At 39.5% G+C, this 19,328-nt stretch overlaps 1 protein-coding gene across 1 annotated transcript; it reads left to right on the forward strand.

Moving 5' to 3' along the window:
• Nucleotides 1–3,955: 3,955 nt before the first annotated feature.
• RB195_008566 (uncharacterized protein) lies at nt 3,956–19,018 on the forward strand (the record flags this gene model as incomplete). The annotated part of the gene is made up of 55 exons (XM_064195128.1): nt 3,956–4,015; nt 4,069–4,113; nt 4,175–4,265; nt 4,410–4,570; nt 4,653–4,787; nt 5,328–5,491; nt 5,548–5,757; nt 5,830–5,961; nt 6,033–6,138; nt 6,615–6,692; nt 6,749–6,890; nt 6,958–7,054; nt 7,189–7,264; nt 7,456–7,545; nt 7,767–7,885; nt 7,952–8,060; nt 8,167–8,227; nt 8,474–8,666; nt 8,732–9,029; nt 9,165–9,332; nt 9,483–9,635; nt 9,689–9,813; nt 9,982–10,091; nt 10,144–10,225; nt 10,342–10,474; nt 10,626–10,724; nt 10,800–10,873; nt 10,942–11,116; nt 11,174–11,356; nt 12,031–12,197; nt 12,259–12,410; nt 12,468–12,613; nt 12,670–12,888; nt 13,500–13,634; nt 13,690–13,854; nt 13,913–14,059; nt 14,123–14,283; nt 14,709–14,804; nt 14,909–15,004; nt 15,087–15,281; nt 15,350–15,521; nt 15,621–15,734; nt 15,795–15,869; nt 16,112–16,192; nt 16,341–16,418; nt 16,525–16,605; nt 16,836–17,015; nt 17,080–17,222; nt 17,421–17,532; nt 17,592–17,752; nt 17,987–18,106; nt 18,203–18,299; nt 18,446–18,551; nt 18,676–18,776; nt 18,962–19,018. 55 exons carry the CDS (start codon nt 3,956–3,958, stop codon nt 19,016–19,018), a joined length of 7,026 nt encoding a protein of 2,341 aa, XP_064046273.1.
• Nucleotides 19,019–19,328: the final 310 nt, after the last annotated feature.

A 19,328-nucleotide genomic window follows, 5' to 3' on the forward strand; every position in this document is an offset into this window, starting at 1 on the left:
AAAAGAATTAGGGAAAGATCTTGACTAAGTGTAAACCTTGTTTCGTCAAATAATCATGCTCATAAAAAAAAGGTTAGTATCCCTCGGCACCAACCGATCCCTATCATATAACACCATTTCCGCATCGATAGCCGTTTTCGCATGGAAATATGATAGGAGAGAGAAGCTACAGATCACGGTGAGAATTTCGGTATGGTCCGTGATTTCGGTAAGATCTGTAAAATTTCGCGATGGGACCCTATCATGTTGCAAAGCGTCTTGAGAAGCCTCATAGTCCATTTGTCATGCAATCCACTATATAGTCGGATCAAAGCGACCTGATGCACAGTACAGTTGGCTGTATCAAAACCTACTGATGAGTTAGGAAAATTCAGTGATTAAGATACGTTCGCTTTTCGGAAGGGAAGTATTTCAGCTGGAAAACCACTAACACAGGGAAATGGTACTAGTGGAAGTGCAGACGAGCAAACCAATCACCCTGAATATGAATAATAACAGGGAATAGTCAGGAATAAATCCCCTGTATGCAAAATTTGTAGTGGAGATTAAAAAAACACTGTTACAGAAGTTCAACAAACATAAACTCGGAAAAGAGGACAACAATTCAAAAAAGCGGGAAATTTCGATCCTATGGCAAGCCGCTGAATAGCGTGTTTTCCTTCGTTTGTAGCTGTGTCTGTTAATTAGTTTTTAATTAAAGAAATTATGTTTAGTACAGAAATATAAACAGAATTCTATGGAACGGTTGGGATCTTCGCACAAATATTCCCCCAATCCAGCGCACGGAAATATCCCAAGCTACTAGCGATTTTAAAAATATGAAGCGGTAGAGATCATTGAACAATGTTTTTCTATTAGTTTACAATGCTAATCTACAGCAATGACGTGTGTTATCGGAAAAACCCATGTTCGTGGATTTTGAGGAGCAAAAACCTAATCGAACGGGTTCGCTTTCACATGACGAGCTTCTCATCCCGCCTAAGCTGTTACTACCTTAATTTCGATTAGATTTAATGGATTTAGACTTATGAAGAGCGGCTAGGATTGGTGTGAAATTTCACGTTATAATCTGGATACTATCAGCAACACGATCACGTTTTTGTTCCACTCGTTATCAATCAAAGTGATGTAGCGGACTGTTCTTTTGCGCGATTACGGTTCAATAACGATATCTACACGGAAAAATTAGAACCGATCGCTTAAGGGTATAACATAGAAGAGTAGGGTATTATCGGGTCATCGTATAAGATTCTCAGGTAACCGCTAAGGTAATTAACGTTGTCCCATAGGTGCTGGGAAGAATCGATTTTTGGAGAGGTCGATATTGCGTGAGTTGAAGGCGAGGATCGTGTGGATTTCGGGAACCCCTTGGGGATTTTAGGAGTAGCAAAGTAATGGAAGCACATGAAATACGCTGAAAGATAGCTGGAATTGTTCATTGAGAGGAACCCACAAGAAAAATCCCCCAAGTACTGCTGAACCTTCAGCGGATCCCTCCGGTGGCTCTTTGATCCATTACTGCACAATTCAGAGGAGATTAAAGACATCCTATTAAGGAGAAGCGAGAAAAATGACCTCACGGAGAACCCAGAACTCCAGCAAGCACGGAAAAGCAGCCGTGGACCACCCAGAAGTCGAATGTGGTCGCCACGCGACGTCGACCGCGTCGCATCGAACGGAAATCGGTGCCGAAACGTATTCGAAATCGTTTCGTTCATCCCTCTCATTTGGCGCCATTGTTGTTTCTAATTGTTGTTTATGTTGTGCACTTTTCTTCTCTTTTACGCTCTTTGGTTTTCAACAAAAAAAAGCAGTAGTTAGATTATTCTAACAACATTGCTAAGGACACGTTGGTACGGAAATTCATTAGAGCGTTCACTTTCAAATGAAGGCTTCGTCTCTGGGGTAAAATGTAGTTGGGGTGTGGGGCAGCCAATGGAAGTGTTTCTGGAAGTGAATAACTAAATCAGTCGGGGATCTAAGACCTAAGCATCATCAGCGTCTTAAATGATCTATGACTTGAAAGCTAAAGTTACCAAGAGAAAAAAAGTAAAATACAGCATCCAGAAATAAATGCGCCACTGAGTGCCCCTTTCTCTCAAATATATTTTCCCTTCGTCCGTAGATCTAAGGCATCGGCCATCTAAATGAAATATTCTATGTTCACTCTACTCTTTGCCTACATTTTGCTTCATATAGTCGGGAAATAAACACTTGTTTCCTGGAATTCAGAAGGTAATTCCAGAAAATTATATGTCGACTGTGATTAGTTTCTCAGGAAATATTCTTAATTGGTGTGAACAAGTGCTTTGGGTGGACAGTACTAAAGTTCTAGTGATAAAATGAGACAGTAGCAAGTCGGATGAAGATTCCTTAGAATTTAGGGTTCGTTTACAGAAAAGAAGGACAGACAGAGAGAAATATAGGCTATAATGTAGTTGGAGGTGGGGGGCACTCAGTGGCAGATTTATTTCTGGAAGTAAATAACTAAGTCAATCGGGGCTATAATACCCAAACATTAGTATTAGAGGATATATGGATCTAAAGTTACTAAGAAAAGAAAAGTAAGATAGAGCATAAAGAAACAAGGGCGCCACTGAATGTCTCTTCCAACATTTTTCCCAAAATTTCCTCTAACGAAAGACTAACACTGAATCCTTTTTTTCCTATATATCAGAAGAAAAAAGAAAATTATTCCGAACTTTAGTTTGTATTGATCATAGTGATAGAAGTGATAGTAAAGATGAAAATTCGATAGAGTTCCTTACTAAATTTCAAAAAGATGGAGGACTAAGGTAATACTTCAGTTAGTCCCTAAGCGTCTTCTCAATAACAAATATTAAGCGTTCCCCTTTCACGCGCATGAGTCCAAGCCATGTCTGTTATTTGCTGTCAGCGATGAACTTCTGCTAGTAAAATAACCTCAGATACTATCATATAAGCAGTGCCAAACTGCGGCTTCCTATGTTTAGGCACTTGAAGGCATCACCCCACGAATCTGAGGTGGTACGGATTTCAGGTGGAGTATTCGTATACGGGATAGTAGATTATGGAGAAGGGGGTGATTCCGTCCATTTCTTCCTAATTGCCGTAAAAAAGATGGCCCGAAAGATACGGCGCGTGCACAAGGCTGGTGCGCTCCAATCAAACTCGTTGTGGAAAATAACGCGCCGAAACGCTCGAAGCCGTATCTTCCGGGCCGTTTTTTACGGCAATTAGGAAGAAATGGACGGAATCATCCACCTTTCCACAATCTCCTATCCCGTATACGAATACTCCACCTGAAATCCGTACCACCCCAGATTCGTGGTATGCTGCCTTTAACCTTCCGTCTGATTGCCTCATTACATATTGATTACTTCCAGAGAATTCATCTGTAACTACTAGAAATTGTAACTTTTTTGTGAGTTTTCAAGCACACCACGCTTTCCTGTGTACTTTAAAGAAATCTGTAGGGTCTGAGGCCGTTTGCTCCTGAATGTGACCTCGTTTTGTATCTCGAGGAAAGGGTGCCTTGTTTTCCGCAGAGTAGGAATTCATAGGCATTTTGCCTGTGAATAAAGTTATAGATTTTAATTTTGGATTCAACTACTCCACCAACGTTAAAAAAGATGGTGAAAACTTTTAGATCGGATGAAAACGCTTTTTTACTGCAGAAAAAGATGAAGTTTCCAAGAAAATTAGATAGTTGGACAATAGTTGCTTCGCCTAATATAATAGTTGTTTATGGTTTTATAAATCATCTGATCTCCTTAGCAGGTAATCAGTAAGATAATGTTGCCTTTGATCGGAAGATTAAAGGAAACACAGTCTTTGTGATTAGAATCAACTTGTGCACAAAATCCGTTACTCTTTCCATTACTCGATTTGAATAAATCTTCCCATCACTCGAACTCTGAATACGCGTCATCGTAGCCTTAAATGAGAAAAGGACTTGTATTTTTTTCGTAGGGTCATGGACGGTATAGAACCTCCATTTGGCAATGTAGCCGTAGAACCGATGGACACTAGTGAGGTAATTTTTCTTGTTTTTTGCTTTGGTGTTGAAATGTATTCGAAAATTTTCAGATCCCAACACCAGCGCCAACTGCTGCACAACTTTTAGAAGAAAAGGTTGCTTTTAGAATTTTTTTTTTCGAAATTCTACTGAAGGCACTGATGTTCCTCGTTTAAGGCGAGAAAATGGAAGCAACTACAGTCAAAAAGATATGCGGAAAAGAGGAAATTTGGAGTCGCAGACACTCAGAAGGAAGAAATGCCTCCAGGTTTGTGATGTAACGATACGTTGCATACCTCTGAACCCGAGAAGCATAGCTAAAAATTGTTTTTCTTTACTTTTTTTCACTGTGTAGATGATCTTCATCTTTTCTCTCAGACATCCGTTATTTTGTGAATTTCCATTACTTTAGAGCATGTTCGTAAGATCATTCGTGACCACGGTGATATGACATCAAGAAAGTTCCGACATGATAAGCGAGTTTACCTCGGAGCGCTTAAGTATATGCCACATGCTGTGTTAAAGTTGTTGGAAAACATGCCTATGCCATGGGAACAGATCAGAGATGTCAAGGTTCGTTTATTTTCCTTCATTTTATCCGAATATTCTCTTTTCCTACGTTTCATCTACATTTTAGTGATTCTCTTTTTTCCAGGTGTTATACCATATTACTGGTGCAATCACATTTGTTAACGAGACTCCCCGAGTGATTGAACCGGTCTACTTAGCCCAATGGGGTACGATGTGGATTATGATGAGGAGAGAAAAGCGAGATCGTCGGCACTTTAAGGTTTGTTGCTAGGATCGTTTGAGATTTAAAAGAAAGCTAGAAGCTTCTCTTAGCGCCTCAGAATAGCTGTGAATGACGACGGCTTGTCATGCAAGGGTAACGATAATACGTAGAAGTCACGGGTTAGCAATTTACGGGTTGGCAAAGGGCTATGTATGGATTTGGATGGGCAATTAGTTCAATCTTCATCCGTAAATTGTATCGTGAAGAAAGTTTGGAATTACTAGTGGATCAGAGGCCGATAACTTGTAGAAATTGAGGAGTTCTTGTTGATTTCCATCGTAATGTCGTCTAAAATAATAAAGTAAGAGTAAATACGTTCAATGTTAGGCGACGTTTTGTTACTTGGTAGGAAATTACAGAAAATTACTTTAGAAACAAACTTTTGTTAGGAAGACTGTGAGCTACCTGACAAACATCAATAGTTTTTAATAACGTTACTTATGTTTATTACTAGTTGGCCTTTTATTTTATTTTTTTGCGCCTAACACGGAAAAGGTAGCTAATAACAATCTTTTTAGCAATACTTTTCTTTTTTAGCGAATGCGATTCCCGCCTTTCGATGACGAAGAGCCACCTCTTGACTATGCGGATAATATTCTCGATGTAGAACCTCTAGAACCTATCCAAATGGATCTAGATCCTGAGGAAGACACTACCGTGAACGAATGGTTCTATGATCACAAACCGCTAGCTGCAACTAGGTAACAAAAGTTAGTTAGTTTCTCTTCAACTGATGCAATTGCTAAGTTCTCTTCAGATTTGTTAACGGACCAACGTACAGACGATGGGCGTTTAGTATTCCAATAATGGCGACCTTGTATCGTCTCGCAAATCAACTTCTCACTGATCTTACTGACGATAATTACTACTATTTGTTCGATTTGAAGTCGTTCTTCACTGCTAAAGCACTAAATGTCGCAATCCCCGGAGGTCCAAAGTTTGAACCGTTGATTAAAGACATCAATCTGTAAGTATATTTCTTTTATCGGTTGTCGAAAGGGTTTTTTGTCTGTAGCGGCAAAAACTACTGGTTTTTCAGTGACGAGGATTGGAACGAATTCAACGACATCAATAAGGTTATTATTAGAGCACCGATCAGAACGGAATATCGTATCGCGTTCCCGTATATGTATAATAACCTAGTGAATGCACTACCTGTGCAAGTATCATGGTTAGTTTAGTCCTGCTATAGTTAATTACGGTAATTCCTTAGTGTTTTATTTTATGTAATGCGTTCTACAGGTACCATACTCCATCGGTTGTGTTCATTAAGACCGAAGATCCAGATCTTCCGGCATTCTACTTCGATCCGCTGATCAATCCTATAGCGATAAGTGGATTAGAGAAGGTAGAACTCCATTTGATTCAAGAGGCAAATACGATTAATTCGTGAATAGTGTATAGTGTTTCTGGATGTGGTCTTGTTCAAGCGACAGTCACATTTGTGGCTGATGTCTCTTGAAATATTGTCATACTTGATGATAATAAGCGCAAGTATGTTGGGTATTGTCAGAAGTTTTGGCATCTCCCTGAATGATTGCGCAAAAGCAAATCTGACGTTGTTGGCGTGATTGGTGGTTGCAGTGTTGAAGCGCCAATCTAGATTTATGACGTCACAATTTCCGGTACTTGTAATCAGTGGTAGTCGAGGAAGAGCGCTTTTTCTCATCCAGAAGGAACTGAAGAATCTTTGAAAAAATGTTTCAGACTAATTAGAATTTGCTTTTTCGCTGTTTCAGTCTGAAAAGTTCCTTCGACTGCTAACGACAAACCTATATTCCAGCGTCCATTTTGATGAAAACAGTATTTTCTCATGATTTCCAGACCGTTGAAAATCTCCCTGATGACGAAGAAATGGAAGAGTTTGAATTGCCAGAAGAAGTTGCTCCAATTTTCGAGGAGGTAGATATGATTTTCATGCCAGAACCTGTTAACATGAATGTAAATTGTTTCCCTAGGTTCCGCTGTACACGGACAATACCGGTAATGGCATTGCTTTGCTGTGGGCTCCACGTCCTTTCAATATTCGTTCCGGAAGAACGAGAAGAACAATTGACGTACCATTAGTGAAGACCTGGTACAGAGAACATTGCCCAGCGGGTAAGAGATTACCATTCTCTGTACGATTTGATATTATGAGGATCAACTGTGGTGATTGCGGCTTTAGGAATGCCTGTGAAGGTTCGCGTGTCTTATCAGAAACTTCTAAAGGTGTTCGTGTTGAATGCTTTGAAGCATCGTCCGCCGAAACCACAGAAGAGAAGGTAGGTAGCGCTCCAAAAAGCTTTTTCGAAGCAACTAAGTTTTCCTGGCTAGTTCTGGAATGACTATGTTCTCATATTAATTTTTAACATAAAACGAAAGTAAAATCAATATTAGATGACGATCTCCCTTTTAGATATCTGTTCCGATCCTTCAAGTCCACGAAATTCTTCCAGACGACGACACTCGATTGGGTGGAAGCTGGCTTGCAGGTGTTTATGTCCTTTTAACTTTATGTAATAATTCCGATATTCGCCACTTCCACTTTCAATCTAACTCGAAAGAACGCCTTATCTCATTTTTCAAAAGCTAGACTACTTGTGCCGTCTCATTTCTTTAGAATTTAAACAGCTTTATGCACGCTGTGTTTAACAAGAATTATGTTGACAATTTTAAATTTTAGGTCCTTCGACAAGGTTATAATATGTTGAATTTATTGATCCATCGTAAGAACCTTAACTATCTCCATCTGGATTACAATTTCAACTTGAAGGTGAGTCTTTTTTTTAAATTTCGTCTCCGCACTATTTTTTTCTCTTGATTTCTTTATTTTCTATTTCCCATCAATTACATATTTGCGTCTTTCCACGCATTTCTCGTAATTTCTTTATCTTTTTTCTTCCCTTTTCTCATTTCCAACCATCGCTCTTATTCTCCATAATATTGACAGAACAGAAAGTTTTCGACAGAGTATCACAACTAGTTCACTTTCAGCCTGTAAAAACGCTCACAACAAAAGAACGTAAAAAGTCTCGTTTCGGTAATGCTTTCCATTTATGCCGCGAGATTCTGAGGCTTACAAAGTTGGTTGTGGACGCTCATGTTCAGTACAGGTGAGTGATTTAATCGCTTTTGAGTTTGATGAGAAAGTGAGTAGAACTACTTTTCTTATCGTTAAGGCTCAACAACGTGGACGCATATCAACTGGCAGATGGTTTGCAGTACATCTTTGCGCACGTTGGACAGCTTACTGGAATGTACCGTTACAAGTACAAGTTAATGCGACAGGTAACGAGTTGCAGTAAAACAGCTATTCTGATTTCTATTACATTTGTTTCAAATTACATCGCTAGCGAATTTCTTGCCTGTCAAGTGGTTCCATCTCATTTTTTAGGTTCGAATGTGCAAAGATCTCAAACATATCATCTACTATCGCTTCAACACTGGAGCTGTTGGTAAGTTCTGGTTCATTAGCGATTTCCTGCTTAGAAGTTATGGTTAATATCAGTGTTTTATGGATAAACTTAACGAATTAACAAATTAACGCCTAAATGCCATTTGCTTCTCAACACAACAGAATGAAATTGAAATTTTCATTACCACGCAGTTCTAATTGGCATTTAAGTTGATATCGTAATGTGAATAAGTTTAGTTTTAGTCGAATATTAGCCTAAGAAGTGGATGTTATGATCTTTTTCTAGGAAAGGGACCAGGTTGTGGTTTCTGGGCACCTGGATGGCGTGTTTGGTTATTCTTCCTGAGAGGAATCACGCCGCTGCTTGAGAGATGGCTTGGGAACTTGCTATCCAGGCAATTCGAAGGCCGTCATTCAAAGGGAGTGGCAAAAACTGTCACTAAGCAGAGGGTCGAATCACACTTTGACTTAGAGTTGAGGTAAGTTGAGAAATCGTCTTACTTCTGCTATTCTAGGCACTTTGAGCAATTTCCTTCTTTTTTAGAGCTGCAGTAATGCACGACATTCTTGACATGATGCCAGAGGGTATCAAGCAGAACAAGGCTCGTGTCATTCTCCAACATCTCAGCGAAGCTTGGAGATGCTGGAAGGCCAACATTCCCTGGAAAGTTCCTGGATTGCCAACTCCTGTAGAGAATATGATTCTCCGATACGTGAAGGCTAAAGCAGATTGGTGGACAAATTCCGCTCACTACAATAGAGAACGTGTGCGCCGTGGTGCGACTGTCGACAAGACTGTCTGTAAGAAAAATTTGGGGCGGCTGACAAGATTGTACTTGAAGGTGAGGATATAATTCAGGACTATGGCTGATTTTTTAACTATGATTTTGCTGATTGATATTTTTGGCTCCTCAGAAATAATTGTTAGGTTCTTTCGAGGTGTAGAAGTCTCACTGGATGTCCTATTCCTTGTTTAGGCAGAGCAAGAACGACAACATAACTACCTAAAGGACGGTCCATATATTTCCGCCGAAGAAGCTGTTGCTATTTACACCACAACCGTTCACTGGCTGGAGTCCAGGAGATTCTCTCCAATCCCATTCCCTCCATTGTCATACAAACACGACACAAAACTGTTGATCCTGGTTAGTAAAGACCATTCAAGTTTATATTGCGCTTTTTTTTTGAAATCTGACGCGTTTCTGGAACATTTGATGGATTTCTTTGCCCTCCAGGCAAATTTTAGGCATAAGACAAGTTGATTGAAAAAGTTTCATTAAATTCCCGATTTACAGGCTTTGGAAAGACTGAAAGAAGCGTACAGCGTCAAGAATCGCCTTAACCAGTCTCAAAGAGAAGAGTTGGCTCTGATCGAGCAGGCCTACGATAACCCCCATGAAGCTTTGTCACGTATCAAGCGTCACATGCTTACGCAAAGGGCTTTCAAGGTGACTTCCACAGGTCCGTTCGATTATGCCGCACAAAAGAATCTGCTTTGCAGGAAGTCGGTATTGAATTCATGGATTTGTACACTCATCTGATACCTGTATACGATATTGAGCCGCTTGAGAAAGTAACAGATGCTTATTTGGATCAGTACCTATGGTACGAGGCAGATAAGAGAAGGTAAGGTTTCAGTTCGTTCTGTTTTGAGCCTAGCAGGAGAAAAGATTCTTAAATATAGCTTCTATTGGCTTTAAAACTTGTACCCCTTCTCTGAGTGATGCACCACAGCCTATAAGAAGTTTTCAAGTGGTTTAACTGAATTTTTTTTTCTACTGGATTTCTGTTAAGGCTGTTCCCATCGTGGGTGAAACCAGGTGACACTGAGCCACCTCCACTGTTGGTGTACAAGTGGTGCCAAGGAATCAACAATCTTCAAGATGTGTGGGAGACTGGAGAAGGTGAAATTTTCCTTTTTTTGACTTCACATTGTGAAGCAATATCAATCTTTAGGAGAGTGCAACGTAATGATGGAGGCAAAACTTGAAAAAGTAGCTGAAAAGATGGACTTGACACTACTGAATAGATTGTTGAGGCTAGTTTTTGCTCTCACTTATATCGCAGTAGTTCAGGAACAGTTCTATCGATATTTTTTGACTTCGATGGGTGGCTGAGGTTGTGAGGGATTCTGGAATGAAATTATCTGTTTAGATTGATTGTGGATCACAATATTGCTGACTACATGTCCTCGAAGAACAACGTTCTGATAAACTATAAGGATATGAACCACACGAACTCCTTCGGAATCATCAGAGGGCTTCAGTTTGCGTCCTTCATTGTGCAGGTGAGGAACAAAGACCACTTCCTGAGAAATTCAATGTTCCTTTGATCGGTTGTGTTTTTCTACAAGTCCTACTAGGCTCTAAACTACATCACTATTCCGGAGTGTTTTATTTAGTTCGGTTGGTATTTAACGTTATTTTGCGGCATTTCAGTACTACGGATTGGTTCTGGATCTTTTGATCCTTGGTTTGCGACGAGCATCTGAGATCGCTGGTCCACCGCAGTGTCCTAATGAGTTCTTAACTTTCCAGGTGAGTGCCTATCTTAGAAACTTCTAAAACTCTTAAGATTTTATTGTTGATTTTTATCGAATTTTTTTCCTCAAGGATATCGCCACCGAGACAGCACATCCGATTCGTCTCTACTGTAGATACATCGATCGAGTGTGGATAATGTTCAGGTATTGGATTGCAGTTTCTAACTCCCGTTGTACTTCAATATTCTGAAATTTCCAACTGATAATTTCAGGTTCACTGCGGACGAGGCACGTGATCTGATCCAGCGTTATCTCACAGAGCACCCTGATCCAAATAATGAGAATATCGTAGGCTACAACAACAAGAAATGCTGGCCTAGAGATGCTAGAATGCGTCTGATGAAGCACGACGTGAATCTAGGAAGAGCTGTGTTTTGGGACATAAAGGTAAGGGTCTGATTCCAAGGATGAGTTTAGGTTTTATCGATGGTTCCACGTATTTAGAACCGTCTACCTCGATCAGTAACAACTATCGAATGGGAGAATGCTTTTGTATCGGTGTACAGTAAGGATAATCCGAATCTGTTGTTTGATATGGCTGGATTTGAATGCCGTATTTTGCCGAAGTGCCGTACGACTGCTGAAGAGATTACGCATAGAGATGGAGTTTGGAACCTCCAGAATGAGGTTGGTTTATCCGTTGAAAGATATCCTTTCGACGGAGTCATTCCTGATGAAGTTTTTCGTTTTTTTCTTTGTATATACATTACTATAAATCTTCATTAAATGACATACTTATTTAAAGTTTGAATGATATCTTTCCTAGGGGAAACACCACCCCTGCTCAATATTAGTCGCAGTAGAAGTTGTCTTCTCTTTCTTACTGGTATGTGAAAATAATAGGGGGATTATTTTGCGTTCGCTATGCTGAATTTACTAAAGGCTCTTATGTTTTTCTTTATTTTGTTAGAGGGAGAGAGCACGAAATGTCTGGAATGAAATTACACAACTAGAAAACGAACTTAGTTTTAACTGATTTCCTTGAGCTGTAGCCAAGATTGGTATCGATCTTTATTAAACAGCGGCTAACGTTTCGGCGATATCGCCTTCGTCAGAGTCTGGAAAACTCAAAGCCATTACTGACCTATCCCCTCAAGCGCCTCATCATCCTACAGAAAGCGCCCAAACGGTAAGCAAACTCAAGCAGCAACACATAGGCTAGTACTTACCTCATTAGCTAGACTTGTTAAAAGACAGTCGAACATGGGCAATACTCAGAAAACGAACTGTTATTTTTGTAATGTTTATGGCTTGCCTTCATGTGATTGTTACGTAGAAACGGTAGTGCTGTTTTGTCATAGGTCACGAAGGAGCGTACTGCCCAATGCTTCCTGAAGGTTGACGATGAATCTATGTCGAAATTCCACAACAGAATTCGTCAAATCCTTATGTCATCTGGATCAACAACGTTCACAAAGATTGTCAACAAATGGAACACAGCGCTGATTGGTCTCATGACGTACTATCGGTAGGTAACAACTACTGTTATGGTGCTTATTACTAGCAACTTTTCTCTTTTTTCTTTGCAGAGAAGCGGTTGTAAATACCCAGGAGCTCCTAGATCTCCTAGTCAAGTGCGAGAATAAGATTCAGACACGTATTAAGATCGGTTTGAACTCTAAAATGCCGGCTAGATTCCCTCCTGTTGTGTTCTACACTCCTAAGGAAATTGGAGGATTGGGTAAGCACTTCATAGGTTCTGTGATCTTCCAGTCATCTCGTGAAATAAGTGATTAAGGTATGCTTTCCATGGGACACGTTCTTATTCCTCAAAGTGATCTTCGTTGGATGCAGCAAACTGATGCCGGTGGTATCACTCACTTCCGATCAGGAATGACACACGATGAAGATCAGCTTATTCCTAACTTGTACAGATACATTCAAGTGAGGGAGTTGTTAGCCTGTTTCTGGTGAAGATGTCATAAAATCGTACTTTTCAGCCATGGGAGGCTGAGTTCATAGACTCACAACGTGTGTGGGCTGAATATGCTCTCAAACGGCAGGAAGCGAATGCGCAAAATCGTCGTCTAACCTTAGAAGACCTCGATGACTCCTGGGATAGAGGAATTCCTCGTATTAACACCCTGTTCCAAAAAGATCGTCATACTTTGGCATATGATAAAGGATGGCGTGTTAGGACGGAATTCAAAGCTTATCAGGTAAGAATTACAAATTCTTCTACTTAAATTGGAACATCAAAGATGCACCAACATCAGAAGTTCCCCCTATTGGGAGAGAAGAAGTTGAACATTGTGGTTTGGCGGTTCTAGAGGTGTTTAAGTGACCATAAAAGACCTTGAGTAAGGTGAGGGTCTGTGAAAATGATTGATGGGATGGTTAAATATTGTAGGAGGAGTTTGTAGCAAGAAAAGATAAATATAGTTAAGTACGACATAAATGGTAAATTATCGAAGAAGTTATCTAGTGCTTTGTTGATGATGCTTATTGCGTTAGCAGGAAATAAAGGCGACGGCTACTGTAGAGGTGATGGAGAGCAACAATCTTTAAGGATTTGACACACCAAGCAGGTCGTAAATATAGCTAATTGAAGTCAGAACGGATCGAATTGTGTACCCAAGTTATGGGAATTGTATGTTAACAAACAGGGAAAGTGGCGAAAGAACAGGAATAACATGGAGCGCAACTCCGATTGCTCCCAGATAGTTTCATCAAGCTGGTGTGACATATGTATATGCTTATATAAAAGCAAAAGAAAAAAGATCACTAGCAACATACTTGCGTACTCAGGTGAATCTTACCCAATTTTCAGATTCTGAAGCAGAACCCGTTCTGGTGGACTCATCAACGGCACGATGGTAAGCTCTGGAACCTGAACAACTATCGTACTGACATGATTCAGGCACTTGGAGGAGTTGAAGGAATTCTGGAGCACACACTATTTAGAGTGCGTTGGATGTGCTTTTCTGTGGAACGTTCTAATGAAAACAAGCATGATTTAGGGAACATACTTCCCCACCTGGGAAGGTCTGTTCTGGGAGCGTGCATCCGGATTCGAAGAGTCTATGAAATTCAAGAAGTTGACTAATGCTCAGCGATCTGGTTTGAATCAAATTCCTAACCGTCGTTTCACTTTATGGTGGTCTCCTACCATTAATCGAGCTAACGTGAGAAGATTTCTTTTTTTTTTCTTAATTAGAAACAGTTTTCACGATATCTGTTTAGGTGTACGTCGGTTTCCAAGTACAGCTTGATCTTACCGGTATTTTCATGCACGGTAAAATCCCAACTTTGAAAATCTCACTGATCCAGATCTTCCGTGCTCACTTGTGGCAGAAGATCCACGAGTCAGTGGTTATGGATTTGTGTCAGGTGAGCACGTGTTTTTTTGTGGTATTGTTGTTCTTGAACTGACTCTGAGTTTATTGTAACTAGGTGTTCGATCAAGAGTTGGATGCTTTGGAGATCCAAACTGTACAGAAGGAAACTATTCACCCCAGGAAATCCTATAAGATGAATAGTTCATGTGCGGACATTCAGTTGTTTGCACAATATAAGTGGAATGTATCGCGACCATCATTAATGGCTGACAGCAAGTAGGTTTATCTGCTTGTCTCTCCTTTCATTTATTTGTTTATCTGCGTGCGTATGTTTTTTTTCTCAAGTCTCCACTATCTATACTGATATTTATCTGTTTTTTTCCTCTTATGTCGCTTTTCTCATATCTCGCTTTATATCCTCATTACATTCCTGCTTTGAGATTTCCTTCACTTGGTTTTTCTTTCTAATCTCCTATTTCCTTTTACTTTTAATATGTAATTTACTCTCAGTTACTTTTTCACAGTTCACTTTTTCTTTCTTTTTTTCTACTTTAAGATACACACCGTTGCTTTAAAAATCTTAAATCGTCTGTCTCTTGATTTAGGGTCTTTGTATACAAGCTCCTTTAAATCTTGTTTAGTTCTTTATCTCTTATTTATGTGGCAATTCCAAATGAAGCCACTAATCTTTTCTGTTCAAGAGATGTGATGGACAGCACGACAACGCAGAAGTACTGGATTGATGTCCAACTTCGATGGGGAGATTATGATTCGCACGACATTGAACGATACGCTAGGTTTGTTTTGAAAGTCGCATTCAAACATATTCTCCATTCTCTCAATGTTGTTGAATTTTGCCGAAATCCTCTGTCAAGTGGCACTATTGTAATCTGTATTTTAGAGCAAAATTCTTGGATTACACTACGGACAACATGTCTATTTATCCATCACCAACCGGTCTTCTGATTGCAATGGACCTCGCTTATAATCTTTACAGGTATAAATCCATTTAGTAAAATTGTTACTTGCTATTTATTTAAATTAAATTGTCGTTAAGTACATTGTGAACATGCTTTCAGCGCTTATGGTAACTGGTTCCCCGGAATGAAGCCGCTAATCCGGCAGGCCATGGCGAAAATCATCAAGGCTAACCCCGCCTTCTATGTACTTCGAGAACGTATCCGTAAGGGATTGCAACTGTACAGTTCCGAACCAACAGAACCATATCTGACCAGTCAAAACTATGGAGAACTGTTCTCCAATCAAATTATCTGGTAAGTTAAACGGTTTGGTGAATAGCGCAACAAGAGGAACATCAATTTTCCATTTGAATTTATTTTAGGTTCGTGGATGACACTAACGTGTACCGTGTGACAATCCATAAAACATTCGAGGGTAACTTGACCACGAAACCTATTAACGGTGCGATCTTCATCTTCAATCCCAGGACTGGACAACTGTTCCTTAAGATTATTCATACATCTGTGTGGGCTGGACAGAAACGTCTCAGTCAGGTACGGTTTATTTGTTTTTGGGATGTTTAGCGTATAATGGTCAGGAATAGAGTGGTCTTCCGTTCAATAAAGTGACATATTTCACTGGTAAGGTTTTAGTTGGCTAAATGGAAGACCGCCGAAGAAGTGGCTGCTCTCATTCGATCCCTACCCGTTGAAGAACAGCCAAGGCAGATTATCGTAACCAGAAAGGCTATGCTTGATCCCTTGGAGGTAACTTGACGTACTTTTTTGTGCGTTTCGAACTCAAGTTTTGATCGATATTCTGTTAAGGTCCATCTTCTCGATTTCCCTAACATTGTCATTAAAGGATCCGAATTGATGTTGCCGTTCCAGGCCATCATGAAGGTGAGCTGACCAGTTTTAAGATCGTTTGATCTTTGGTCGAGCATCTGCATCAGAAAAAAAGCTTATTTACCTATTCGTAAAGAAGCTGTAGATGTCTCGTATAAAAAGTTGTTCATAGAACAGATCGGTGCTTTGATTGATACGGGCACAGTTCTACTATATGAGCGTACAAAAAATATTTTTTTTAGCTGGGACGGTTATTAATCGGTTGTGCGAATTGTAGTGTCAAAGTATTCATTTAGGTGGAGAAATTCGGAGACTTGATCTTGAAAGCCACAGAGCCACAAATGGTGTTATTCAATTTGTATGACGATTGGTTAAAGGTAGTTTTTGTTTTAGAAATTAGATTCTTACAAGGTTCCATTGCTTGACTCGAGAGAAAAACAATTGCTACCTTTTTTATGAATTCGATCTCTCTGGATGATTTCCAAGCTAAGCGATGTTACCATTTTGAAAGGAATATGATTTCAGACAATATCAAGTTACACTGCATTCTCTCGAGTCATCCTGATAATGCGTGGTATGCATATTAATCCGGATAAGACAAAGGTAAGCTCATTTTCGGTTTTATTTCTACTTTATTTAGTTTTTTTTTAAGTTTCTTGATAAATGATAGTGATCTCTGCTTTAATCAACGAGATTCCTTGTATTCCAGGTGATCTTGAAACCAGACAAAACAACGATAACAGAACCGCATCATATTTGGCCTTCATTGATCGATGAGGAGTGGATAAAGGTAGATCATATTTAGCAGAATTGAGATAAATATATTTAGCATTAAGATAAACATATTTATGGCAAATACGTTGCTCATTCTAATGTCACTTCTTCTGGAACTTACTCAGAGCTGTAGCAGGACATTTGAAACGAATAAATTAGCTGCTTTCACTCCATTGTTTTATAATAGCTATTTTCCACTTATTCGGACTTTCTCAACACTGTATAACTGAAAAGGTTTGTATTTAGGTTGAATTAGCTCTGAAAGACATGATTCTGGCTGACTATGGTAAAAAGAACAACGTAAACGTCGCTTCTCTTACTCAATCTGAAGTGAGAGACATCATCCTCGGTATGGAGATCAGTGCACCAAGTCAACAACGTCAGCAAATTGCTGACATCGAGAAGCAAACTAAAGAGCAAAGCCAAGTGAGTTTAGAAAGGTTTTTTTTTTAGGTAATGAAAAGTAGGAACGAGGCTAATCTTGTTCTAGGTGACTGCCACGACAACTCGTACGGTGAATAAACATGGTGATGAGATCATCACAGCGACTACCTCCAATTATGAAGCGGCCACATTCGCGAGTAGGACAGAATGGAGAATTAGGGCAATTTCGGCAACTAATCTGCATTTGAGGTATGCTGTTAATTTCCTTTGAAAAAAAAAATGAATCGAATAAAAATCCGTGTAAAGAATAACAGATAGAATAGATAAATATAGAATAAAAATGTGTTGTACGTCCTCTACTAGTGTTTTGGAGTAAGGTTGGCGTGGGTTAGGATTTTGATGGAAAGGGTCAGTCTGATGTCTTATTTAGGATTCTCTATGTTTCAGAACACAGCACATCTATGTGAGCTCTGATGATGTGAAAGATACCGGATTCACCTACATCCTTCCTAAGAATGTTCTTAAAAAGTTTATCACCATTTCGGATTTGCGAACGCAGGTATTTTTTCTTTGTATACTAATCTCCGTAGTTGATTTTAATGTTACTCGTGGTTGTAGATTGGAGGATTTCTGTACGGAATATCGCCTTCCGATAATCCTCAAGTGAAAGAAATCCGCTGCGTAGTGCTTGTGCCGCAAACGGGAAATCATCAGCAAGTTCAGTTCCCGACTCATCTGCCGCAACATGAATTGTTGAAGGACTTGGAGCCGTTAGGATGGTAATAACTATTTTTTTATCTACCACATAACAAGGTGGCTTCAGATTGTAATCCTGAATTTCTGGCTAGAAAAACGAGTTCCTTCTCGTGAACAATAACTCCTCTGTTTCGATTTTAAATGTATATTGTTCATGGGATGGATCAATTCTAGCTTTTGCTGTTCCATTTCTGTTACAAAATAATCTTCTACAAATATAGAATACGTTTTAATCGATCTACCACGTGTTACTTTAGGATGCACACACAACCAAACGAGTTGCCACAACTTTCACCACAGGATGTAACAGCTCACGCAAAAATTCTTTCCGAAAATGCTAGTTGGGATGGAGAGAAGACTGTGATCATTACATGCAGGTATGTGCTACTACAAATCCTGAGTATTTCACAGGAGTTTGATTGAGATTGACTTCTTTGCCATGTTCTTTTGAGATTAGAACACTAGTGATTTAGTTTCACTCCTGGATCTGTATCCTTGACAGCGTATAAACTGACTCCATCAGGATACGAGTGGGGAAGGTCGAATACTGATCGCGGAAACAATCCCAAGGTATGATTCATCGCTAAAAAGAATAGAAATTTTGAAAAGTTTTTGTTCTAGGGAAGAGGAAGTCAGAGATATTTAGTTTTGGCTTAAAGCTTCTGATTTTTGTGACCTCAGAGTCTCAGTTTCAGTTAGAAATTCTTGTGTTTTAGGGGTATATGCCAACACATTACGAAAAGGTTCAAATGTTGCTGTCCGACAGATTCCTTGGATACTTCATGGTTCCTAGTGCTGGTGTATGGAATTACAACTTCCAAGGTGAGCGATTTTCCTTTCAACCTATCCATCTCTGCTTTTCTTCACCGTTTTATTGTTTTGGTTTGGATTCTGTTCTCTTTTATCAATCTCCGAACACGTTCCACTACGAGTATCAGTATTTTAGGTCAGCGATGGTCGCAGTCGATGAAGTATGACGTATGCTTGGCAAATCCTAAGGAATATTACCATGAGGATCATCGACCGGTGCATTTCCACAACTTTAAGGTGTGTCTTTTCTATTTCCACAGTATATTCTCCCAGTTCTACGAGGTTTCTTTAAATATTTATCAACTGGTTGTTTGCTAAAGTTTTGGAACAAAATTTAAATGCGTAAATTAAAGTTATGTATATATGATTTTGTAGTTGATCTGAATGCTCCAAGCTTTCGTACTAAAATGTTATGTTTGCAGGCATTTGACGATCCACTAGGCATTGCTATGGCTGATAGAGAAGACAGTTTCAACTAAATTACTGGAAACTGCGCGGATTATGAAGGAAAATCGGCTTTTGTTGGCTTTTACGCTGTTGTTTGTTTGTTTTCTCTATGATGTCATTTGTTTCGTGTGCAAATTGTTTGTTTTCGTAATGATCTTAACAAAACACTACGTGTTCACTATTCTGGCGCTGGATAGCGAACTTTTTCGGGTGTAACTACTCCGCAACACCACAAACATCCTACACACATACGTTGTTGATCACGTTGATACTCCTGTTTAAATCCTCTGTTCATTTCATTTCCATTTTCTTCGAATTACTGTTGTCCTACCATGTTAAAGT

The sequence above is a fragment of the Necator americanus genome, chromosome III (genome assembly GCF_031761385.1).
Source record: "Necator americanus strain Aroian chromosome III, whole genome shotgun sequence".
NCBI lineage: Eukaryota > Metazoa > Nematoda > Chromadorea > Rhabditida > Ancylostomatidae > Necator > Necator americanus.